We start from the raw sequence: 26,084 nt of genomic DNA, 5'->3' as shown, positions 1-26,084 counted from the left end.
AAACACTTTGTAAGAGTGGTTCAAAATTTCAAGCAAAATTTCTTCAAGAAGTGAAATTTGTATGTTTGTTAATTCACAAAACAAGGACTATGTTGCTTTTTTGTTAACTCAGTTATGTCTCTGCCAAATAAATGAAAACTAGCAATTATTGAATGTCTCTGTCTAACACATAAAAGGCTCTGCTTGTGTGATGTTTTAGGTGTTGTCATTTTTCAGAGTGAGATAGAGACTTTGCAGTTTAAAGTGTGAAGCTGGGGATTTCCTTATTCTGAAATGTCATTAAACAAAGAGCTATGGGATTTCTGGAATTAAGCAACTGATTAATGTTGTGAATTCTGCAGTTTTAACTATTTTAATATTTTTGATTCTTATAGCAAGGGAGACTGAAGTACCAGCTGAAACAGGAATGGTTTCCAGAAATCTCCCTGAGACCTCCTTGGATGTTCAAGAACTAGATGGGAAGGTGCCAGCTATGACATTGTTTAATAGGATTCATGCCAGGATGTGGTATAAATATTGCACATAAAATATGTATGCTGTTATCTTTACCCTTTTATGTATGAAGATAGTTCCCATGGAGCTGGTGAGTCCACTTTCTAGGACTAAATACATTTCTGTGTGTGCCTTTTAAACTGCAATTACACCAGGAAAGAAGTAGCTTTGGAGATACTTATCACACAATGCCTCTGACCTGTAGCTGGTCTGTCCCCAACTTGCCACTTTTCATTGACGGGGAAAACCCATCAACAACAAATTTGCAATTTCACAAATCCCCAGGGGCAAAATGTTGCTCCCAGGGCAATTGTGCTATTGCCAGTAATATCCACTTCCCCTTGAACCCCTCTGCTTTCCCCACGCACCCTAATTACCATTATTTCTTCTATTTTATTCATTGATTTATTTATTTTAACTTCAATCATGGTGGCAGAGCTCCAGAATTGTGTGATAAAATGGGGGGGGGGGGGTAACCTAAAGACATGCTGGATAGGCATAAGGCAAGATTAAGGGAGAGTCATCAGGAAGAGAATGCAATGGGGGCAGCAGCCCTGGCCGCGTGATTGAGAGGAGATGCAGTGCTTTTTCTACATGCGGTATGTTCCCATTTTATTTTTACTAGCATGGCTGCTACAAGAAAGGGGCGCCTGCAGTAAAGCCTTACTTCCCTAGAAAAAGCTCAGTGGGATTCACCGCTGGGTAAACACAGTTAGAATTACACTGAATAGCACCCAGTCAGGAAGACCAGTCCTGACAAAAGGTGGCTTTTGACCATTGCAAATGAGCACAGTATCCTCTGGTGAGGTTGTTTATTTGTATTACCCTGACTTTCTCCTGTAGTAAGGAGAAACTGAAGTGTGGTAAAATTTGTGATAGAAAGAATGCATGGTGAAATACAGTGGACCCTTGTTATACACTGAGGTTTGGTTCCAAGTTCCCCCGTGGATAACAAAATACGTGGATGTTCAAGTCCCATTAAATATGACATAGCAAAATGGTGTCCCTTACAAAAAATGGAAAATCAAGGTTTGATATTTGAAATTTATACTTTTTTGGATCATTTTCAAACCATGGATGCTTGAATCTGTATATAAAAAAGCCGTGTATAAGAAGGGCCAACTGTAGTTACCTGTATGAGCTCATTCCTTGAATGCACTTGGGCTGCTTTACTGGGAAAGGCAATGCCAGCCCCTCAGTTATGTCCAGCAGTAGCTGCTAGGAGGCAGCAAGCAATCTGTTGGAGGCAAGTTTTGTGCTCCTTTATCCTCTTAAGACTACCTACTCCCTTTAAGTGCAAAGGAGGAGGAGAAGAAGATGTCCCATGGCCAGTGTTAAAGAAAAACGTAATTGCCAGTCCAACCTATTTGTGTACATAGGAAAGAAGAGGGTCAGCAACCAAACATCTTAGGTTGTTCCTGGGGGTAGGGGACATGGAGGGAGGGAAATAAGTAAGTACAGTTTTTACTAGAGTTCAGTTGTCCCTCACATACCCCCAAAAAACATCCCTACAATGTGCCAAGAAAGAAGCAAATTCATACTTTGCATATCTAACATCATGTTAAAGGGCTTCCTTGTATACTTTTGATGTATCTCTGCTTCTGTGCAAGTGGTTCCCTCTGAGCAGTGCTTTTTTGTCTCGGCATGAGGGAGAGAGCCCTTTTTGCTAGCTCCTGCTGCCAGAGATGCGGGTAGAGACACTCAAGCAGCATACTGTAGTCAGCAAAGATGTAGACATGTTAATATCGTACCCTTCACTTTGGCACATCCCTTGTGACTGTTCATTACACCATGTGCTGTGGAAACTGCATTGCTTGCACAATGGTGATAGCTGGGACATTTTCAGTTGCAAGAGGGTTCTGGAAGCACCCTTACTCCTTACAGTGTAAGTGATGTGCCTGTTCCTCTCTAAGGTAAAGCTTAGGAAAAAGCAGTTTATGCATAAAGGCCTGCTGTGGATTGGGTGGCCCTCTAGACTCACAGGACCATCAGGATGCCTCCCTCCCCAATTCCTGCAGCTGTTTTGATACTGAATATTATATGTTTCTTTTCGATTAAAACAAAATTAAGGCAAAGAAAGAAGAAGTGCTAAAGGAATAAAAGGTGAATTACTTTTTAAAAATTAAATATATGCAGAGATGGGTAGCCCACTGAAAACATTTGAAAAGGCTGCTGTCTGACAATTCACACCGTACATTTATAGCGGTTTGATACTACTTCATCTGTCTTGGCTATTTCTGTGGAATTCAAGGATTTGTAGTGTGATGATGGGTTTAGGCTTCTATGCCAGAAAGTTCTAATCTAATGCTATAGTTCAAGAGAGTTATGAGAAATTCCCACTTCTGATTTAAGGTTTGCAACAAATGAGCCACACTTGTGAGAGGAAAGCTGTATATCCCCCATTGTCATGTCTTTTTACCACACAAGAGGGGAGCAAGGGGAAGATGTCCCTGGTATAGCTGTATTGTCCATCCTCACCCCATTCTCACAGTTCCTGAAGGTCTTGCTTTTCTTTTCAGGCAGGGCCTACATGTGTTTGCTTCATCCTTTTTAAGAAAAGTGTGCAGTTTCAGTAGTACAATACTGTATTCTTGAAGATGGATCTGTAATGTTACAGGAGAGAATGGAGAGTGATATGAGGTAGTGAGCAGAACATGAATAGGAATGTTGTTGGACAGCCACTGCTGTGATACTTCATCACTCCAGGAGTAGAATGAACTCCGTACTACTTGGAGCTTCTTGGATGCAGTAACAGAGCACTAGCAGTGTGACCTACTTAGTAACTAAGGCCCGTGACACACCAGCCAAAAGCGGTGTGCCAGCGCCAAAACTAGGGTTCCAGAGTGCATGGCAACCACACGTTCTGGAACCCTAGTCTGTACAGGTGACCACATTATGGCAGCATCCTGTCCACATGGGTGCCACCATGATGATGCCAACACCTCACAGTGTCTGCATGTCGCTGCGCGTTGCGTACACCATGAGTGCACCAATGGTGCAGCATGACGTATGCAACATGCCACAAAAAGAACCTGGAAGAACCGGATTCTTTTTACTGTGGAGGGATGTTGTGTGGTTTGGTGGCTGCGGTGTCCTTCCTCAGTTAAAACGGGCAACCCCAGCCCGCCATTTCGAGGCGGTCTGTACTGCCCCATAATAAATAAATAGGATACAACTACTCAAGCCTATGACATAATTTTCAGGCATGGTGAAATAGATATATATGAGTTATTTACATCTCAAAAAGCAAGGAGCATGCCCATGGTTGTATTTATCATTCTAGGAAGCTATCCGAGCCTTTTCTACACTGAAGAGTGAAGGTTCTGGCTGATGTGCAGATAAAAGGCTGATATATTCAAACAGGATACGGTTAAACAGAAGTTTAGATGCAAAGACAAAAAGAAACATATATGAAAATAACATACATTATTGACATGGTCAAAGACAGGTACATAGTGCGTTCTACCAATACCTTATTGGCTAGAATCATAGAATCATAGAATCATAGAATCGTAGAGTTGGAAGAGACCACTAGGACCATCCAGTCCAACCCCCTGCCATGCAGGAAATCCAAATCAAAGCATCCCTGACAGATGGCCATCCAGCCTCTGTTTAAAGACCTCCAAGGAAGGAGACTCTATCACCCTCCGAGGGACTGCATTCCACTGTCAAACAGCCCTTACTGTCAGGAAGTTCCTCCTAATGTTCAGGTGGAATCTCTAAAAGCCATTGACGATATAAATTATTTGCCTTATAAAAACTGACTTTAATTGAATCAACAAGCCCTGAAATCTTAAGCCAGTGCATGGAGAGTGTTCTACTCTCAGTGGGCCACATTGCCACAGAGAAATGTGGTCAGGAGTTGGAGTCTTGTAACTAGCTTTCTTTTTTAGGCATGGAAACCACACTTTCAGGTGGGGGATCTGAGGCAGGAAATTTGTATTGCCAGCCGGTACTTCACCCAACGCTACTCATAGAGAAGAGATAAGGGCCAAGAAGGGAAGGACTGTGTCTCCCTCTTACTCATCCTTCACGTAGAGAATACATTAATGTACGGGCTATGTAAAGGCCAGATTAACAGAAAATTTAGTATGAGCACCAGGAATTAAATGACAAGGCTACTTTGTGTTTTATAAGGGGGAAAGGGTTTTAAGGACACGGTGAATAAAGGTATACAACAAGGGATATAATTACTAAATTTATGTTACCTAAGAAATTAAAACTAGCATACAGTTTGTTTTCAAAATTTCCCTACGTCCTGCTTTCTCTCTATAAGGATATCATGGACATCAAAGTGCAGAAAAGTCCAAAACTAACAAAATTGTTTGTGCTATGACTAAGAAGTTTAACGTTAGGGTATGCTTATTCTATTTTAATCTTTTAGTACAATTTTATTGTTTGTATGTACTGCACTGTGCAAATCTACAGCACTATATAAATAAAGCATAATAATAATAATAACAATAACAACAACAACACCAATACAACCAACACTAACCAGTATAGACACAGAATAAGAGTAGATTACCATGCAAAACTAAGCATTTGGAGAGAGAAGTATTCAGAACAATATGCAGACCTGCCTTGATTAATGTGATTTAATCTTTTGGCTGTGTAAAATAATTTACTACATAATAGTATTCCTTTCTTAAGATTAGGTTTGGGGAACATTTAAACTACAGTGGCCCCTCCCAATTCGTGGGGGATCTGTTCCAGACCCCTCCCTGCAAAAATGGCAAATCGCAAATGTTCGAGTCCCACTGAAAATAATAGCATGCACAGGTGTGTGCCGCTATTTTGTCCTTCCTTGCTTGTCCCTCTTGCGAAGAGCAAGACTGCAAACTCCAAGTGTGTGAAAAGGGAGGGGCAACTGTAGTTGGAATGATTAAATAATTAGAAACTAATTGTGGAAAGCAATTAGGTTTTTTAAAACTAGTGGCTGGGTTTCTTTTTCTGCCTAGAAATCCCTGAAAGGCCTTATGCTAAACTGCACACATTGAGAAATAGGCTTCAGATACCTAATTTTCAGTCAGCCAAGTATATGCAGCACTATTCCTATTCTTCTAGGACTGTTTCATTCTTTCCCATCAAGCACTCCAGAAAAAGAATTAAAAATAGCCAGATAGACTGCAGAGACAGTGAAGGTGCTAGAAAGAAAAGGGTAACTTAGGGCAGATTTTCTTCTTTCTTTTTTTTAAACAGATCACTTTGTATTCTCTCATTTAACCCTTTAGCAATAATCACTCAGTGCTGCTTTACTTTCATAAGAAGTTCATAATAAAATAATACCTTTTTCCTACTGCTCTTTTTACTGCAAACAAACATGCTTTATATAGCTGTATGTATAGGGAAAACAGAAGATGAAAAACAAGGGAAAGTTCAAGGAGGAAACTCTAGCCTATAATGAAAAGTAATCATACTTAGGTATTTCAAGGGTCATGCTACTATGGAGGCTATTTTGTTTCAGGTTTACCTAAAACAATGAAGCATGATTGTGATCATAAAAAATCCACCCTCTATCCAGGAAAGTTTAGAAAAGACTTCTGGGGCCTCTTCCAGATAAGTCTTTTGTGGTTCTCTTGGTTCCTGTTGTTCTTATTGTTGTCTTCAAGTCATATTTGACTGTCTTATGGCAACCTAAAGGGGTTTTCTTGGCAAAATTTGTTCAGATGAGATTTGCCATTGCTTTCCTCAGAGGCTGAGTGAGTGTGATTTGCCCAAAGTCACCCAGTGGGTTTCCATGTCCAAATGGGAATTCAAACCTTGGTCCCCAGAGCTGTAGTCCAACTCTCAAATTACTGCACCATGTTGGCTATTCTTAGCCTGCCTGGTCCCTTGAATTTTTGAGAGCTTTCTATTCTTAAATTGTCCCTGTTCTTAAAACAGGTTTTCATTCTTTAAGTCAGGTGTGGGAGTCATGCAGCCTTCCAGATGTTATTGAACCACAATGTCCAGCATAGCTCATGGTGAGGAATGCTGGAGTGGCAGTACAACATCTGGGGGGCTGCATGGTTGACAGCCATGCTTTAAATTGAAGTTTTCATTAACTGTCAGTTCACAAATACTCCCTCTCCTATCTGCCATACTTTGGCTACAAAGTAGGTTGCCTACAGGCTAGGAGATAATTCAGCAGCACTGAATAAAGGTCTTGCTCCCTTTCCCCCAACTCCTTGGTTGTTTTCCTTTGTGCAGGAACTCAGGAGAAGAGGCAAGACTGAGAAAAGTGCTTCCATCTGCTAGCAGAGCTGATGGGCTTGGCTGGGAGGCCTAGTAGTGGGCTGAGGTTTCTTCATTGCTGCCTGAAAACATATCTACATTTTAGAAAAAAAGCTCTTCCATGTGGGACTTTTTGACAGCAGCAGACGTTTGTAAAACAAAGGTTGGGTGTGTCTACTGTACAATTTAAACACAAATTAAACAGCTTCGTACCTGTTTAATGGAAATGGAGCCCAACCAAGGGATGCACAAAACTAGAGTGTTGTGTGGGAGCCAACATTCAATTATCCATGAATGTTTTGTGCAGGAGCCAAAGGACTTTGTAGGCAAGGAGGCTACATATGCCTGCCACCACAAAACCTGAACTTCTAGAGGGCCCCAGGGGAAAGCAATGACAAACCAATGACTTTCAGACTCCTTGCATCCTTGTTCTCTTCAGTTGTTCCACTTCACTCTATCTCATTTGCACATGTATTGCCTTGCATTCTTACAGCTACAGTGAAGTCTGTGTGGTGATACATTTGAGACATCTCTCTATCATCATTCTGCTAATTTTATTATTAGTATTTTAAAAACTGGCTTACATTTGTAATATAGATCCAGGATCAGAGTCAAGCTCTCTGGATGAGAAAAGATAAATTCCAGATCTTAATGTTCATATCATGGAGTTTCGCTTTTATTGTTGTTATGAGCCTTCAAGTAGATGTCAACTTAATAGGGAAGTTGAGTTTTTTTAAATACCTTAATATGTTTTATTTTACAAGATCATAAAACTGTTTGGAAATATATGGGCAGTTGGTTTTGGACCACAACTCCTGGTACCCCCCAGTCAACGTGGCCAATGGCTGTGTTAACTCCAGGATTCTGGGAGTAGTAGCCTTGGGCCTGGTTTCCATCTTAGCAACATAGAAAACTCCCTCATTCCAGGTTAACTATTAGTGCAGTCATATCTGACTGGCAGCAGCTGCCTGGCTTCTTGGGCAGAGAAGGGACTTCCCATCACCTGCATCAAAAAAACAAAGCAAAACTTAATTGAAGTAGATAGAACAGATAAAATATTCAAGTGATTAATGAGTGTGTTTTCATTGCAACAGACAAGGCATGTGGACAAACAATTCACCAAGACAGTGCTTTGCAATTGCCAGGAACATTTTTCCCCTTCATAAAACAAGTTTTTCTGGTATTTCAAGTATTGAGGATCATGGGTTGTTGTTTCTGTTGTTGTTGTTGTTTTGTTTTTGCAAGTAAATGTGATCAAAGGACACCGTGTAGCTTCACATTTATCTCTGTTACCATTGTCTTCTTCTTCCACACTACACAGATAGAACAATGTGATCCAACTTTGACCACCATGACTGAATGCTGTGGAAGCCTGGACTTTGTGGTTTGGTCAGAGGTATCAGATAAGCTCTCTAGGAGATCATTTTAAAGGCCCTTCACTCAGATGCCAATCCCAAGACTTCATAGATTGGGAAAATAATCATTATAGCAGAATCATGGTGCTATGGCTGTGCAGTATGTCAGTTTCTCTGAAACTGTCATTGGCCAGATCCTACTTAACCAGGGTCTGAGAGAAATATCTTCTGATACCTCCCATTTTTGGCAATTTCTGTTCATGTCACTTTGTAAGACACTGTGAAAAAGAGAATTATTTTCACCTTTCAGTACTGAGAGAAGCCAGAGGCCAACCACTGAATGGCACCTTTTGGTTGGATCAGTTTGACCAAAGTCAACTGTTCCACACCTAAACCTTCTAATCCTTGAGCAAAAAATAAAATAAAAATCTGTATCTTTGTGCCCTACTTCCCATAACCTCTCCCAACTGACTGAGACAAATCCTTGTTTATATGGGAATGTTTAGCCAGTGTTAAATACCACCTAAACTGTTCCCCCTGACCCAGGAAGTGTTCAAAAGATTGAACTTGGGACCATCAACATGGCATCACTATAAAGCCCCACAGTCCCTCTCCTAACTATCATGTTTCTTCATAAGATCCAACCAGTGAAGACTGACTAAAGACCTGATTTAGGAAAAGTCCACTCTTAGCAACCACTGTATCCCCCCCCCCCTTTCCACTTCAGGCTTACTTTTAGGAGCATTTTGCTCTGGAACAGTGAATTTGGAAGCTGTTGCCCCCAGTTGCTTCTGTCATCACTATTCAATTATGTCTTTCCCTCCTTCATCTGTCACTACCTCATTTGCTCATTTCCCTTTCACTACAGCTTATTACCAGCGGCAGAAAGTGTTATGCAATAATGAGACAGCAGGAACAGAGAGAGGAGGAGACAGTCTAGCGGCTCTTGTACTTAGGATTGGGAGCTGACAAGTCCTAAGATTTAATCAGATGCAGCTCTCCCCTGGAGCCATGTCTTCTCCCCATGCAGTGCTTTTACTAGATCAGCTGGTTCTACAGAAAGTTCTAGACAGGATAGTTTCTCCCTAAACATGCACTTACTCCAACAAGGCAATTAAAATGGGAGCTGTGATGTGAGTTTCTTATAGATAAGCTGGGCTAAATTGGAATTAATGTTTCCTTAACCAAAGCGTCAGCCTAACTGAAATGCATAAGGTATAAAATGCACATGAGAGGATGAGGAAAGTGAAAAGGAAACAGCCTTTTGTTTGGTAATGGAATGAAAGAGCATGTGGTGAAATTGAACACCCGACAGGATTAAAACAAAGTACTTGCTTGACCTGTGGAACTCTTTTCCACAATAAACAGCAAATGGTATGAATGAGCATATTCTCTAACAATAATGATGTGAACATCTTGCAGTTCTACAACTTAGTGTGAAGGCATGAGATGACTTATTCAATGGCTATCTACACTTTATGTCATGAGTGGGCAACTCACACTGCTTCAGGTGTTAGACTTCAGCTCCCAGCAGACCTAGCCAACAATGTGGGATGATGAAATCTGCAGTTCAATAACACCTAAATGTAATGTCTGACACAACAAGCTGCTGCTTTTTGTGTCAGACTCCACATCTAGGCACTGTTGGATACAAGATAGTGGGCTAGGTAGTCTTTGTCCACTAAAACAATTTTGAAAGAGATTGAATGTTGCTTTAATCTGAGCCTATAAAGACTGACAGAGTTGCTTTTCTTTTTTAAAAGGAGGTCTCCCAGACTCAACAAATTGGGAACAGGAATGGCTTCCAAATTGAACAAAATACCACAGGTAAATTTTCACATATTTTATCTGCAAGTATTAATATTTGCTCTGTGGACAGAAGCTATGACTAATGGACCTTTCATGTTTTGTATACTAGGAATTGAGAACATTTCTGTTGAATTCAGAAAAGGCAATCGGCAAAGCCAAGGTGGTCTCTCCAAAAACAGCAACCTGCTGCAAAATGAGGAGGAAACCAAGTCTTTCACCTTGCCACAGACACAGAGCCTAAAGCAGCAGAACATGGATAACTTTGTGCAAGGTATTTGGGTACAAGGTTTTTTAAGCTGTTTTGATACTAAGATTCTGTCTGGCCCAACTCTTTTTGTATGTGGATTTCCTCTCCTCAAAGCTGCTCCAGAAAGTAACTTGAATGGTGATTTGCTTGGGCCCTGAACACCATAAGAAAATCACCAGTACAGTGCTCCTGCGCGGGCACGCTATACACGGCTTTCAGTTTACGCAGAAAGCTGCACAACAGAACAGGTAATGGCGTTCGCACCCATGGCGCATATGCTGCACTGTGCTGTGCTGCATGCACGAGCCCCATTGTTTTCAATGGGGCTCAAGCATACATGGTATTTGCCTTACGCAGGGGGGGGCGGAATGGATCCCCCATGTAAGGAAAGGGAGCACTGTATTCATGTCCTGTTCCTTCTAAGTTAAACTTTCTCCTATGTCCTGGGTGTGTTGTGTGCTGAAAGGCCCACCAAGTATTGGAACAACCACTGGTACCATGCGCAATCCATGTTGCCTTAACAGCTTCCCCAATCATTGCCACTGGAAACACCATTTTGTGTAACTGTGTGGACTAGATGCACTACAATGGGCCACACTTCAGTCCCTGAAATAAGTACTACATAAAGATGTGGACTGCCTGTGGAACATTATTGTTGCTGTTAATTATCCTCATCATCCTCATCGTTATCTTTATCAATGTCCCAATTTCCCCCCAAAACCAGGACTCAAGACATGGTGAGATTTATAATGCATCCTCAAATCTCCTGAAAATCCCATTCTGTTGCCTATTCTGCCTATTCCCCAAGTAGAAGGAAAACAGAAGGAAAATTGAGCATGGCTCCTGTGTTTCTCATGCTCCCACATCCTCCAAAATGTTCTCAAGCAGGATTCCAGGTTGACCTCCTCCTGCTATAATCTCCACCAGTAGCCTACACATCATCATTTTCTTCCAGACATTGGCTCTTCCTGGACTTCGTTACTACTGCACTATGTAATCTCCTGTGTGTTTATATACTGTGTGCTCTGCTTTGGTGCTGTTTGTTTCAGATTTTTATTTATTTGTTTGGTTTTATAGTTTGGTTAAAAATTCTTAAAACTGATTTTAGGTGCAAGGGGAACACATGAGAATATTAAAAAAATAGGATGAGATGCCACCTGGTGAAAAAAAAAGGTCAAGTGGGAAAAAAAGTAAAACAACAACAACAACAACAACAACAACATAGAATATTTTTGCCAGCATTCCAAGGTGTAGTGACTAACAAAAATGTGTTCTGATGGCCTGGAATGCCAGCTTCTCTGTTGCTGTTGTTGCCCTAACCATCGGAAAGTGAGAGGACATTTATTTCTTATTGAGCAGCTGCACAGAAGAGTGCTTGCACTTTTTGCTATCCAACCTGGATTCCTCAAATCATGGTGCCTTACAGATGTGGTTAGACCAAGTGAAACTTATTGTATCACTTTCACTGTACTAGAAAAGTCAATTTACACTTGTTAGAATTTTGATTTGGATTATGCCCCAGATTGGACCTGAACCCTCTTGTCAGTTCCCACTCAGGTTGGCCCATTTAATCAATTGCTGAATGGTGAGAGTCTGTCTATGTGTAATTACTATTACTTCAACAGGTCTACTGGCTTTGGAACTACTTATACAGTATATACTTTTGAAACAACTTATATATACTTGGCTATAAGTTGATCACATGTATAAGTTGGGGGCAGGTTTTACATGCTTAGAGGCATGTAACGAAGTATCTAAAGGATGAAGCAAAGGAAAACAACGTTCAAAGAACTTACAAAGTTCCAATAGACATAACTGTTTATACTCATTTAGCGGCCTCAGAAGGATGCAAGATTGAGTTGAGCCTGAGCCCCTGGCTTGTACTGAACTCACAATCTTGTGGTTTGTGAGTGAGTGGCTGCAGTACAGGCATTTAACCAATGTGCCACCAGAACTCGTAGTAAACATTTGAAATCCTTCATTCCTGCATGCTAGAATGAAATAAATGAAGGTTTACATCCCTACTGTATATATGTGCCCCTTTCATATTGAGCTGAGTATCCATAATCAGATTTCATCAAGAGTCCTTTATACAGGTTCACTAACAAGCAAGAGTGAATGTAGTGTTTAAATCACTTAGAGAGATATCTTTGTCTTTATGCCAATGGGGAGAAAGATGTTATTCTGCTCTTGTAATGATTCTTCCCCTTTGCCTTCATAGTGCTTGTATAACGTCTGCAGAGACTAGTGCTATAATGCTTGAATTGTTTCCTCTCTCCCCACCACCTAGTTTTCAGATCTTGGTAGTAATGTGGTATAATTTTGTTCTTTTTTGCTTATGACTTTTCCAGAGCAGTGTCCTCTAGTTGTCTCTCATATTCTTTCTCAGAGGCCTTACATTTGACAAAAACAGGATGAAATTTCAGGTTGAGAGCCAGTGGGTTTTTCTAGGACTACCTGGATCCACACCCCTCCTTTCTCCATTTGTAGCAAATGTCCTCTGTGGGCTGATGGATATGTTAACAAATTTGACATAGGTGCAGACTGTTTGGATGACAAAACTGACATGTTCACAAACCCATGGAACAGGTGCATACCGCCTTATTGGTAGACGCATGAAGTAGCCGCTCTTTCCCAGCCCATGTTCATATGATGTAACATGTGCATGTATGAAATGGCTCTTGATTGACTTCTAAAAAATTCTATCAATTATACAATTTATTTTCAGGTTTAAACTGAAATCTTAGCGTACCTACTCCAAAATCCTTCCCTAATTAAACAGAGGGGAGTTTGTTTGTTTTCTGCTTTCACAAAAAGGTATTCCAGTTAGCTTCAAGGAAGATAACTCAGTTAAGGGCATGAGCATGTACCCCTAGGAAATTACTTTGATCATAATTTAGTTGCTGAAAGTTTAAACAGCCTGAGCAAAGGGAAATCAATCACAATACAGCCCTTGATGATTTCCACTTTGAGGATGGGAAATGCCTGGGACAGAATTATCAGAAAACTGGTCGGTAGAAGCAAGAAGGAGAAAACAAAGGCACAGTGCAGCTTCTGCAGAAGAACTCAGTGTATATGTATCCATATCTGCAATATCTAGAGAGTTCAGTCCAGGGCCATTAAAGGTCTCCCATTTTTGCAAGAGCAACAGTGCCGCTCAGCTTTTTCAGTTGCTTCATGAAAATTTTATCCAAGAAGGAAGAGAAAACCTATGAAGTGTTTCTTTCCCCACTACAGAGCCATAAAGAGTAACTGTGTCACTCCAGTGTTCTCAAAGAATGACAGTTGCAGGAGTCTTTTAGGGGAGACATGACTGGCAGCTTTACTGCTGTCAGGCTGCAGTCCTGTAAACAATTACTGGGGAGTAAATGTAATTGAATCAAATGGGACTTACTTCTTCACTAGGGTTACCAAATCGAAAACTGAAAAGGGCTCCTGTACATCTTTGATGGTTGTGTAGAGCATGGCGTTTCAACAAATGCTGCTTGTCATGCAACTAGACAATGAGCAACACCTGTTGAAATTTCTTCTATACGTTTAATGGTTGTTTAGAAGAGGAAATTTAATCAGGAATTGTTACCTGGTTGTGTGATAATGAAAACCTGCTGAAAATCCTCTTTCTGTATAACAATAAGAGCCAGCATGGCATAGTAATTTGAGTGTTGAGACCAGGATTTGATTCCCATGGAAAGAGAACTTAAGTGCTACAATGTCATGTAGTAAATCATGGAGAAATTTGCTACTGTCCAGCTCTGTTTCTGTTTTGTTTTCTTGTATGATAAGGCTCTGAGTTAATAGACATCAGATTTATTTTATTTTATTTTGGAAATGTTAAAGAAATCTTGAGAAATGATGTGCTAAGTGCATTGAACTTCAGTGTGAATATGTCAAATAGTTTATAAATTCATCTTGTTCAGGGTGAGAATTTTTTTAGCACCCCCTCATATTTATGTTATGTACAGAGAGGTTAGAAATAGTGAAAATCTGGAAAATGCTAGTATATAATTTATCAATATAGAACTGGATAAACAGGATATAGCCACAGCTTTGTCAGACGAATTAGCATATGAAGTTAGATTAGCAAGAGGAGATATAGAAGAACACTTATTTCACAATATATGGAAGCCATCTGTAGATTTTATGTGTCAGAGAAATACTGGATTTAAACCTCCTAATGAACACATGAAATTTTGAATTAATAGCCAGGAAACATAAAGAGCATTAATAGTAATGTATATTGGTATAAAAGGAAAATGGTAATGGTAAGAGGATTTACAGGAAAGCAATTTCCTTCTGTATTACAATTTGGGAAGGGGGATGAAGGGTAATTTAGAAGGAATAATTGATTTTAAATGTAAATATACTGATAAATTGTATATTTTGTCAAAATTAATAAAATGGGGAGAGAACTGAGGGAAACCCTGTTCTAAATTATCTTTATCTAAACTTCCAACTTTATTAGGTTAAGGCCTTTATATGTGCATCAGACTATAGCCAAGCAATGAGAATTTTCTTCTCTCGGCAGTGTTAACGGAATGGTGTAGTGCATTAGCAGGCGAGTTTTATTCTCGTAATCTGTGAGTCTCTGGCATTTGTTAGCTAAACTGCTTAACTCCCCCAGCTACCCATTGCTCACACCAGGGAAGTTCCTAAAGCACACCTTTTCGCACAGCATGGGTTTTATCTTCCAGTTGATTTCTACTTCTGAACTCCACACACATAGAAATTCTTGTGAGTAAGCCTGTAACAAGTAGGCAATTTCAGTTCTGAAAACTCCCTCCAGAGTTGTATCCAAAGAGCTCATTTTATGTTAGTATTTCCCCCGTTTCCTTTGCTTCTTCCTACAACAGCTCACCAAAAGGATCATGAGGGAAATCCTAAAGATCTTAACAGTGTAAATTGACTTTTCTAGTGCCATGGATGTGCAGGCAAGGGCTGGCTTTGCTAGAGGCTTATACTCTGTGTGTGTGTGTGTGTGTGTGTGTTTTAAAAAAACACCTCACAGCAGTCCCATAGCAGGATATTGTGATGTTTTCAAAGGCTGGGAATGACCTTGGCCTGTTCCATTTTGGCCTGAAGGCAATATATACAGTTGAGTGGGCAGCTAGGGAAGTGTTGACTCTGGACTGAATGACCTTGCTGGGATGGGAGGAAGGGTTTAGACACTACTGTACATCATTGCTTCCGTTGTGAAACAAGTCCCCTGTCCCACTGCCATTCTACATTTTCCAGTTACTTTCCTATTTCTCATATGTTAGACTGGGGGGGGGGGGACCATAACTCACTCAAAAGACCAGTTTGACAACACCCCTTTTAAAAACAAAAACAAAAATATACTCTGAGAATTTGCATTTTCAATGGAAGTGGCCAGAAGTTCAATTCTGAATTTGCAAAAAAAATCCATTTCAGGGGCAGCAAGGGACAAGCCTGTGATTCATTTTAATTGCAGCTCCTGGAGACTTAAAAACTTTCTAGTCTGATGATAATGGTGGTGGTGGTGGTGGTCAATGATCAGGAAGCTGGAGAGGGCCATCTGGAAGAATCCCTCATGCAGGTAGGGCTGCCAGATTGAAAATTGGAGAGAGTTCCTGTACTTTTAATTGTAGTGTGGAAGAAGGAATTTCAGCTGGTGGTGTTACCTGGTTGTCTGACAATGAACACCTGCTGAAAATCCCTCACCTACACAACTGTTAAAGGTACTGGAGCCCTCTCCAGTTTTCAGTCTGGTAACCTTGGGCCACAGGATTCTCATCCCTGGTCTGGAAAGGAGTGCCTCAGCAGGAAGCTATGGACAAAATATCTTCTCTGACATTAAGCACCTTAGAGACCTAAATCACCATTGGAAGCTATTTCTTCAAGAGTCTCTGGGCAAAACCTCTTTGGGTGTAGATAGGCAGGAATTCTAGAAAGCAACAAGGATGATTCCAAAGTGCCCTCTTCCTCACCATATTCAGTCTAAATATACTGGGCCCAGTACAAAATGAATCTATTGGAGCAACTAGGATCCATTTAAATGTCAGGGGTGGGTTCCTCATGTGTACTGAGCTCTCAAAAGGAGGGCCAGAAAATAAAAGTATCAATTGGTGTCACCAACAGACACATGGCTCAGCCATATTCCTGGATCCGAAGCAATTTTGCAAGTTTTTCAAAATGCTTGCAATAAGCTTGTTTTTGACCTTTTCACATGGTGAAGAATGACAGTATGAGTGAATAAACATGTATATTGCTCAGACATTTTATTTATGTACATTGCGGTCTGTCCTTGTGTACTACTAAAGAGGAAGAACTACAACTTCCAGTTTATACAACTATAATCAGATTTCCCCCATCTCTTCCTGATTTTAGCAACAAAGTGAAGCTGTATTTTTAAAACCAGCCTTTTAAGATTTTCTGATTCTTACTGTAGTTAATTTAACACCTTATGTTTATATTTAGTGTTCTTTGCTAGCCACCTTGAGTGCTATGTTTTTTTGTAGAGTTAAGCAATTCAGTAACTGGGTTTCTTAGCACCGCTGCTACTTAATTAAGTGCATGCAAATTTACATTAAGCAAAAGATTATACAGCTCTCAGCCAACAACGTTATTGTTGTGAATAATATGGATTTATTGCAGTGGATAACAACCTTTTCTATGCCCTACACCCCTAGGAAACATTTGGTTAATGTTCACACCCTCTACAAAACTAGTATCACATTTGAAGATGAAGAAGTCTAATTTTTAATTTTTAAACCGCAAGTTGAACTACATATAATACTGCGGGTGAACAAATTGAACTTTAAAAAAGAAGCTTTAACCTCAGTGCATAAAATGGCAATCTAAATTGAGAAATTAGATTCTAATTGATTCGGAAAAAATCTTAAACTATTGTAAATTAGGTAATTCTCCCCTTTTTGAGTAAATAAACAATGAGACTACTATCTATGCAACACAATCACATATTACCACTTCTCAAGGCAGACTGGGAGCTGACTGAGTGATGACTCATGACTCGTCACTCAAGGACGCAAACCTCTCTGTTGCACCCCCTGAAATTTGGGCATCCCATGTTGGGAACCCCTGGTTTATTGTATATGTGTTCACTGATACAGTAGTATGTTTTTTCCACCCAGAAAGTTTACATCAGGAATAAGGGAACATGTAGTCTTCCAGATATTGTCAACCTAGACCTATCATCGTCACATACCACAGGAGTGGCAGCTAGGGCTGATGAGCATTGCAGTTTGACAACATCTGAAGGGCTGTATATACCCACTGCCTAGTTGGAACCCAATTTGAAGCTAAGACTGGACTGGAGCTCCAGTTGGCTTGCAGAGTTTCTGATATAAAGCAAAGTGTATTAAAATGTTTCAAATTCATTATTGCTTTATTGCAGAGAGCCAGCATGGTGTAGTGGATTGAGCGTTAGACTACAACTCCTGAAACCAGGGTCTGAATGGCCGACCATGGAAACTCACTAGGTGATTTTAGGCAAGTCACACACTCTCAGCCTCAGAGGACGGCAAAAGCAAGCCCCCTTGGGACAGATCTTGCCAAGAAAATCCTGTGATAAGATGGCCTTCAGTGTCGCCATAAATTGGAAACAACTTAAAGCACACAACAATTGTTACTGCAGTATTTGTCATTTGTTACCTCTTTGACATGTTAGGGTATCCTTCCCAAGACAAGCCTCTTACGTCATTGTTGTTTTAAACAGATGCAAGCTATATAAAACCTGCCTTATGTTTCTTCTGTCATTTCTAAAACTTTCCATGCCTCATTTTCAAGACAGGGTCCTGAATCCTATTGTTAATCTCTACTATAATAGACTCGCTGAATCTGTGAGGAATTTCCCATGTATTGACTTACCACGAAACAATGACTCAAAAGGTCTACTCTAGTTGAGACTAACCAACTGTATTCAAGCCAGGGAAGTTATAAGAATTGGCTTACCATTGTTAAAAGAGCAGAGACAGGATAGATGGAAGCAAAGGCATTTGGAATCTAATGGACAAAACTCTCACGGGACTCTTTCTCAAAACAGTGTGGTTGTTAAGTTATAGTTGGGTGCAAATTGATTCTTGGACTGATGTCACCAAAAACTCTCCAAAGTGTAGCTAGCAGTGATTTAGTACTTAGTGGGTGGTCAGAATGGGTAACCGCCATGCTGAGAAGGTGCAAGGAAAGGTGTGAAGGAAAGCCAAGTGTCAGGATGTTATAAAGAAGCCAATTTCCTTGCTTTGATACATGACAGTCTCATCTCCAGCATTCCTAAGAATACCAGAAGTAGAGTAGTATTTGTTATATGTGGAGTGTGTGTGACATATGTGATGAATATTCTCCCTCTATAGGATTCTGAATTACTGTGAATTATATAGTTCTTTGTTTTGAATATTGAGAGTGCTGAGGTCTGTTCTGTTCTAGTGATGGCTCTTTGATTAGTAAAAAAAGAGAGTAGTTAATTTCCCCCACAACTCCTTCACTATTTCAGCATTTTGATGTCCCAGTGAGATTGCTACTTCCATGTGCCCGCTTTCCATGCTGTGCCAATAATGTAGGAAATAGGGGGACCTTGTGGAAATTATGTGGGACATTGTGTCTGTCCTCATGTACCAAATGCTAGCATGAGACATCACAATATCATATGCTCCTCCTATGTGATTTCTTCCTTTTCTAGATGGTGTGAGAAGCAGCCACATGGAAGCGTAAACCACATAGCTGAGGGTAGCATGGAATGATCCTTCCACGTTTGCCTCAAATGAGCAAATGTGCATTTAGGTGTCTCATTGTTGCACTATCAGTTAAATCCAAGAAAAGAGTGTGGGAAAGCTACTTTTGAATGCAGCTCCCAGAATCCGTCAACCAGTACCATCACTGGTCACTGCTAAAAGTAGCTTTTATGCAATTACAAGATCACATCTCCTAGTTTGGGTGCTACACTCATCAGCAACTAATCTTTAGGGGATGCCTTAGATATCAGTCATATAAGGAGAGAGACATCCCAGAGGTGTCAGTAGCATTCAGGAAAGGAAGAGGCACTAGGGACCAGATTGCAAATGTACAATGATTAAGAAAACTAGCCTCTGCTTTATAGACTATAGCAAAGTCTTTGACTGCATAGATCACAGAAAGCTATGGAACGCTCTTAAAGACATGAGAGTGCCACTACATTTGATAGTCATGATGAGAAATCTCTACTTAGGACATGAGGCTACTGTTAGAACAGAATATGGAGAAACAAAATGTTTCCCAATTGGCAAAGGGACCAGGCAAGGATGCATTTTATCACCCTACTTGTTCAACTTGTATGCAGAAAATATCATACAAAGAGCAAGTTTGGACACACAAGGAGGAGTGAAGATAGGAGAAAGGAATATCAACAATCTAAAATATGTGGATTACATCATATTATTAGCAGAAAACTTCACAGGCTTGGAACAATGAGTAAGGGAGGTCAAAGAAGAAAATGCAAAGGCAGGCTTACTGCTGAACATTAAGAAAACAAAAATAATGATCACAGAGGATCTGCATAAATTCAACCTAGCTAATGAGGAAGACAGAAGAGGTGAAAATTTCCTGTAACTTGGCTCAAACATTGATCAGAAAAGCAATTGCAGTCAAGAAATAAGCAGAAGACTAAGAATGGGAAGGACAACCCTGAAAGAGCTAGACAAGATCATAAAGTTTAAAGATATACAACAGAGCACTAAAATCAGAATCATACCAGCCCTTGTTTTCCTCATCATCATGTATGGATAACATTCAGGGGGTAGCTGTGATGGATTTTTGTTTGTTTGTATGGATGTGGGAGCTGGGCAGTGATGAAAGAAAATAAATTCATTCAAGATGTGATCCTGGAGAAGAGTTCTGAGGATACTATGGACAGCCAAAAAAACAAACAAATGGGTCTTTGAACAGATCAATCTTGGGTTCTCCCTGGAAGCCAAGATGATGAAACTGAAGCTGTCATCTTTTGGCTACATCATGAGAAGGCATGATTTCTTGGAAAAGACAATAATGCCAGGAAATGTGGAAAGTAGTAGAAAGAGAGGAAGGCCACATGCCAGAAAGATAGACTCAATCTGGTAGGTCACAGACATGAATTTACAGACCCTAAACAGGGCAGTGGAGGACAGAAAGTCATGGAGATGTCTAATCCACCATGAGTCAAGAGCAACTTGAGGGCAGTTAACAACAACACGAGCCTCATTTGAACAAATGTGCTTTACTTCTAATTAGACATGTGTAGGGTTACATTGTCAGTGGTTACAATCCAGCACAGAGTTGGGAAACCCATGTGTTAGATTGCAGTTGGCATCTGCTTCAAAGGGTATTAATATTTTTCTGCATTAGATACTTGGCAAAAGAGAGAGAAAGAATCTGGTAAAAAATTCAATGCCTAGAAATATATTTCTTGGCTTTTTAAGTTGCACTTTTATTCCTTTTAGTGGCATACAGGGACTTTGTATCAGTTGGGTTTTCACAGTTGTTGGAACAAGAGTGCCCTCTATTGACAGTAAGGAATTGCTGATGTTCAAACTGAAAAAGTTCATAATTTCAAGTTTTGGTTTGATTTGGAATGTGGAAATAAGATTACAGAATGTTAAAAATAAATGCACAGAAAAGAAACTCTAAATACAGAAGATGACTGTAAAACTGTATGTTGCCTTTCTGTATTTGTCTAAATATGACTAGAATAATGTATGTGAAGTTCCTTCAGCATTCACATAAACATTAAACCCTTAAACTGTTGAATGTGAAGTCTGGCTTCAAGAAAACAACAGCTGCCCCATACCTGATGAGCATGCTGGCCTGGCTTGTGTCAGACCACTGGCTGGATGAAGGTATGGGGGAGAAGGAGGAAATTAATCTCTCCGTTTGGCCTACCAGGATTTTCTGTACATCTGCAGGTGAAACCTAGAGACAAGGGAATGTATTTGCAGTGTTCCTCCATGATTCTATCCCCATCCCCAGATGGCCAGTCCCACATTTGCTAGGTTCAAGTGTCTCTGTTTAAGTGTTGGTGTCAGAGGATATAACTCACTCAGTTGCACAACAATCTCCCATCCACAGCTAGCCAGGGCAGTCCCTTCAGCTCATTTTGCTGGGGAATATCAACATTCATGCTGAGATCACTCTGTGAGGAACAGCTCAGGACTTCATGTCTGTCGTGAATCCAAAGTGGTGTCTGCCCTTACTCAGGTTGTGGTTTCGTGATAGCTGTTGGGGTCTTTGCTGTCTGTTTGGCAGGCAGTTCTGTCAAAATCCTGATTGATGTCTGAGGAATCAGGGGGGAAATGGAAGACTTACAACCATTCCTGAGGTTCCCCTCTCACAGAGAGGAGCCAAACCAGCTTTCCAGGGAGCTAGCAGTGATAAAATTGGTGAGACGGCAACTAGAAAAATGTTGGCTGAGAACAATGTTTGACTCAACATGGGCTAGAACCTATTTGAAGACCTACTCTGTGGCAGTATGCACAGCTATATATATATATATCTTTTCTGCCACCATTGTGTCTGCAAAAAGCCATCCTGCAGAGCTGTTTAAAGTAGATAGAGGACTATTATATCTTTGCTATGTGGAGGAAAATGCAGACTGCTGTGAAGGATTTGCACAGCACTTTGCAGATAAAATCACTCTGATCTGTTCTGGCTTGGATGCTATAATAGCTAGAGTTCCAGTAGATGTCAATTTGTCCCTTGCTTGTACAAGGATGGTGGATAATTTTACATTTCTTCAGCTCAAGGATGTGGCTTGGATTCTCAGAGGTGAGAGCCACACCATGTCTGTCATATACTTGTACTTTCTGTCTTATTTAAATGAGGGCTGGCAATAGAGGAAAACTGGTCACATGGGTGACAAAGTGGTCATCTTACTCATTTTTACAGTAATACTGGGTTTTATCTCTCTCCCTGAACCCCCACATCCTGGATAACTATCACCCATTGTCTAATATGATGCAAGAATGTGTGGGGGCCTCCCAAATCTAGGGGTTCATTGATTAGATTTATTGTTGTAATCTATTTCAGACCACTTCCATATGGATAAAAGGCTTCTGGAAGTCACAGATTTCATTCATGTACAAACCAGAGCCAATGCGGTGTAGTGGGTTTGAGCATTGGACTCCAGATCTGGAGATCAGGGTTTGAATTCCACACTCAGCCATTGAAACAAACTAGGAGGGTGCAGGGGATTCAGACTGCACTGAGTGACACTGCCAAAGGGGGGTTACAGCCAGTGAGCCCTCCTCCCATCCTTGCCCTGTGAGGCTTGGCTTTAATTTCAGGGCAGAGAGGGAAGGGGGCTGGTGCCCTCTTGTCCTTGCCCTGCAAGGCTTGGTTTTAATTTCAGGGCAGAGAGGGAAAGGGCTTGGTGCCCCTTTGTCCCTGCCCCACATGGCTTTACTTTAGAGTAAAGCTGCATGGAGCAGGGATGGGGTGCCAGGCCTTCCCTGCCACATGTGGCTTTAATCTAAAGTAAAGACACATGGGGCAGGGAGGGAGGGGCTTGATACGTGATACTTTATGGCAATCTGGTTGAGTCCCTAGTCTGATTTTGAATCTGATTATGGCCCAGAGGTAGCCTTAGTGGATGATCTATAGTGAGAACTGGACAGGGGGATTGTGTCCCTGTTGGTTCTGTTAGACCCAACATCATTAGTCTGTATTATTGAGCACCATATCCTTCTGGGAACCCTTGGTGCAATAGGACATGGAAGCACCATAAAATTCCTTCTTGGAGGGACCTGCTCTGAAGGAGGTGTTAGGATTCCCGTTCAATGGTTTGAGAACTGGCCTACGCAGTTGCTCACTGCTGTGCCTTGGCCTCCATGTCATACATCATATCCATGAAACCACTAGAAGAGGCTGTCTGCATGTGTGCAGTTCAATGTCACCAATAGCTTAATGACATTACGTCTGGTTGTCATAGAATCCCAAGGAAGATGATTTCATTCTAAAACAGTATCTAGCATCAATAATTGGTTAGATGAAGGTAAACACATTGAAGATTAACCAATATAAGAAGGCTGTGCTTAGCGTCACTTTAAAGGCAGATCATGGAAGAGAGATGCAGCCTGTACTGAGTTTGGGTATACTCTTCCACTCCTTATCTTGGATGCCCTGATTTCTGTGGCTGCCAGTTAAAATTAGTGCACCAATTGTGCTCATTCCTTGAGTTGTTAGATCTGGCCCCATGGGTGTATGCCTTCATTACATCCGGTATGGATTACTGTAATATTCTATTCATAAAGCTGCTTTGGAAGAGCATTCAGAATTTTTGTTTGGATCAAAGAGTTGCTCCCTAACTGTTAACTTGGGCTTCTTGCAAGAAGCACAAAACTTTCTTGTTGCAACAGTTCCACTGGCCACCAGTCTGTTTATAAAACCTTATATGACTGAGGTCCAGGCTATCTGATGGACTGTATGACACTGCCCAGGCCTCAAGATCTTTGGGAAATGACCTCCTTTCAGACACATCTGGTGGCAGCGCAAGAAAGGGCCTTCTTTGTGGCTGCTTCTAAATCCTGAAACCACCTTCCTAAGGAGGCTAGAACGACCTTGCTGTGGGTAGGTAAAGATGTTTTTATTCCAACCATCTTTCGAGAAATTACTTTTTAAAGGGGGGAAGGGGCTTTAATAGGGTGCTGTACCTTTTTAAATGGCTCTTTATTTTTTAAAAATGTACATTTAAATTGTGTTTTAAATTATTGGTAAATTACATTGGAATGCTCATTTTGTGTGTTTTTATCTGTAATGTGTCAGATCTAATTTGTAAGCTGCCTTGAGTCCCAGTTCTGAGGGGAAAGTGGAATAAAGTGAATTACTGTTATTTCTGTAAAGATATATTTCTCTGTTTTACTCCCTTTTCAGATACAAGGAGACAGCTGGAGACCCTTCCTCAACCACACAGCCTCTTGCACCTGAAACCACACCTTGCCCATTCACTGATCTTGGCATCAGAGATGTAAGTATATAAAATGAATGGCCACTGACCTTTCCAAGGGCATGGCCACATATTATGTTTTGCAGGTCCAAGAAAATGAAAACTATCAGTTTTAAACTTGCTGTAATCATCAGCAGATCTATGAAAGGCCAGCCATATCCACAAGCAGATATCTCTGTGTGTTGTGTTGTTGTGTAATGTGGATGTTGCAATTTCAGTAGTTCAAGCTAGGGGTATGACTGTGAGCTGGCAATACTGGGAGTGAAGTGTAGCAGGCCAATGGCTCTGTTCAGGTAGCCTAGCAGGCAGCCACATTCTCAGATCTTCGATCAGACAGGACCAGTTTAAAAGCTTCATATTATATCTTCCAATCACAAAGGCTGATGCTGAACATATACTTCTGTTTGCTTCTCTTTCTTTATAAACTTGGAGAGCATGAAATAAATACTTTGTATTTCACCAGGCAGGGCCCCAACTATGGACCACAAGGCTGAACACCCTTCCTAATTATACAACCACTTAACTGGAGTGACTACACTGAGGACTTTATCACATGTGGCTTTTAAACTATAAAAGTTTGATAATAGACTTTGGTGATATGTCTCCTTGTTGCTGCCTGTTCTACCAATCATGGGTAGCCTCCCCCTTGCCAATGATGGGGAAAACCCATCAATAAGCCCCTTGTCGTGCTTGTATAGTGCTAGAGCACAAACAGTTCCTGTGGCAGTTCTGGGATTGCACAGTCAGGTAGTGTCAGTGTCTCCTCTTCTCCCCCTTCCCTTCGTTATTCCAAAACCACCATGTTGTCGTTGTTCTACTTTATTTTTTCTTCTTTTAATTTTTTTAAACTACATTAGTACAACTCTGGAATTGCATCTAAAAAAACCACACAGACACTCATGCACACATTTATACAAAAATGAAAGACATGCAGGGCAGGGAGATAGGGTTAAGGATGAGACTGGAGGAGAGAATGCAGGACCAGCAATAGCCTGTTTGTTCTAATGAAGGAACAGGAGGTATGGAGTGCTCCTGGTCTGGTAAGTTATGTGATAAAGTCCTGAATGTTCTGCCTAGCCAGCCATCCAACAAGCTCTTAAACAGTAAGCGTTATTGACAGGAAGAGGTAGGTTTTGGGCACTGATACATAAATAAGCACACATCAATTCATGCTCTTAAAACACATCTGAAAATGTTAGAATATCTTGTAAAACTAAGTCTGATGGCAGCCAGTGGAGTGATTTTAATATAGGTGTGATATGGTCAGTTGTTCCTGTAATCAATCTGGCTGCCATATTCTGCACCAGTTGAAGTTTCTGGACTAGGCACAAGGGTAGCCTCATGTAGAGCGCATTGCAAAAATCAAGTCTTGAGGTTACCAGCGCATGTACTACAGTTTCGAGGTCACCCCGTTCCAGGAAAGGGCGCAGCTGACATATCAGCCGGAGCTGATAACAGGCACTCTTGACCATCGCATTCACCTGATTCCTCATCTGAAGCGACAAGTCAAGAAGCACCCCTAAGCTGCAAACACAGTCCTTTGAGGGGAGCGTGAACCCCTCTAAGACTGGAGGTTGCGGCCCGATGCCTGGTTTGGGGGCTCCTACCGTAAGTACTTCTGTTTTGTCTGAATTCAGCTTGAGCTTGTTTTCCCTCATCCAGTCCATTACTGCTGCAAGACATTGATTGAGGGGAGAAATGCCATCTGTCATCACTGCTGATGACCGAGACATGGAGAAGTATGTTTGGGTGTCATCAGCATACTGATAACACCCCGCTCCATGTCTACGGATGATTTCTCCCAGCGGCTTCATATAGATGTTGAATAACATCGGGGACAGGATGGCGCCCTGAGGGACGCCACAATTAAGCTCTGTTTTTGAAAAGCAACTGTCCCTGAGCATCACCCTCTGGAATCTACCTGAGAGGAAGGAACGGAACCACTGCAAAGCAGTGCCCCCAATTCCTAGCTCTCTCAGGCATTCCAAGAGGATGTTGTGGTCTATTGTGTCAAATGCCGCTGAGAGGTCTAATAGCACCAACA

At 41.0% G+C, this 26,084-nt stretch overlaps 1 protein-coding gene across 1 annotated transcript in view; it reads left to right on the top strand.

Moving 5' to 3' along the window:
- Positions 1-26,084, top strand: part of LOC149313378 (uncharacterized) — a 62,376-nt gene that overhangs the window by 16,985 nt on the left and 19,307 nt on the right. The window contains exons 4-8 of the mRNA XM_089521541.1: positions 375-463; positions 8,030-8,104; positions 9,827-9,890; positions 9,982-10,143; positions 23,968-24,061. Of these exons, the coding sequence (XP_089377667.1) occupies positions 375-463; positions 8,030-8,104; positions 9,827-9,890; positions 9,982-10,143; positions 23,968-24,061 (484 nt within the window). The remainder of the gene's footprint in view (positions 1-374; positions 464-8,029; positions 8,105-9,826; positions 9,891-9,981; positions 10,144-23,967; positions 24,062-26,084) is intronic.

This window comes from Sceloporus occidentalis, unplaced genomic scaffold (assembly GCF_023333645.1).
Source record: "Sceloporus occidentalis isolate IW3139 unplaced genomic scaffold, rSceOcc1.0.p SCAF_4, whole genome shotgun sequence".
In the NCBI taxonomy this organism is placed as follows: domain Eukaryota; kingdom Metazoa; phylum Chordata; class Lepidosauria; order Squamata; family Phrynosomatidae; genus Sceloporus; species Sceloporus occidentalis.
Note: the sequence above shows the minus strand (reverse complement) of the source record. Positions and strands in the feature narration are given on the sequence as shown.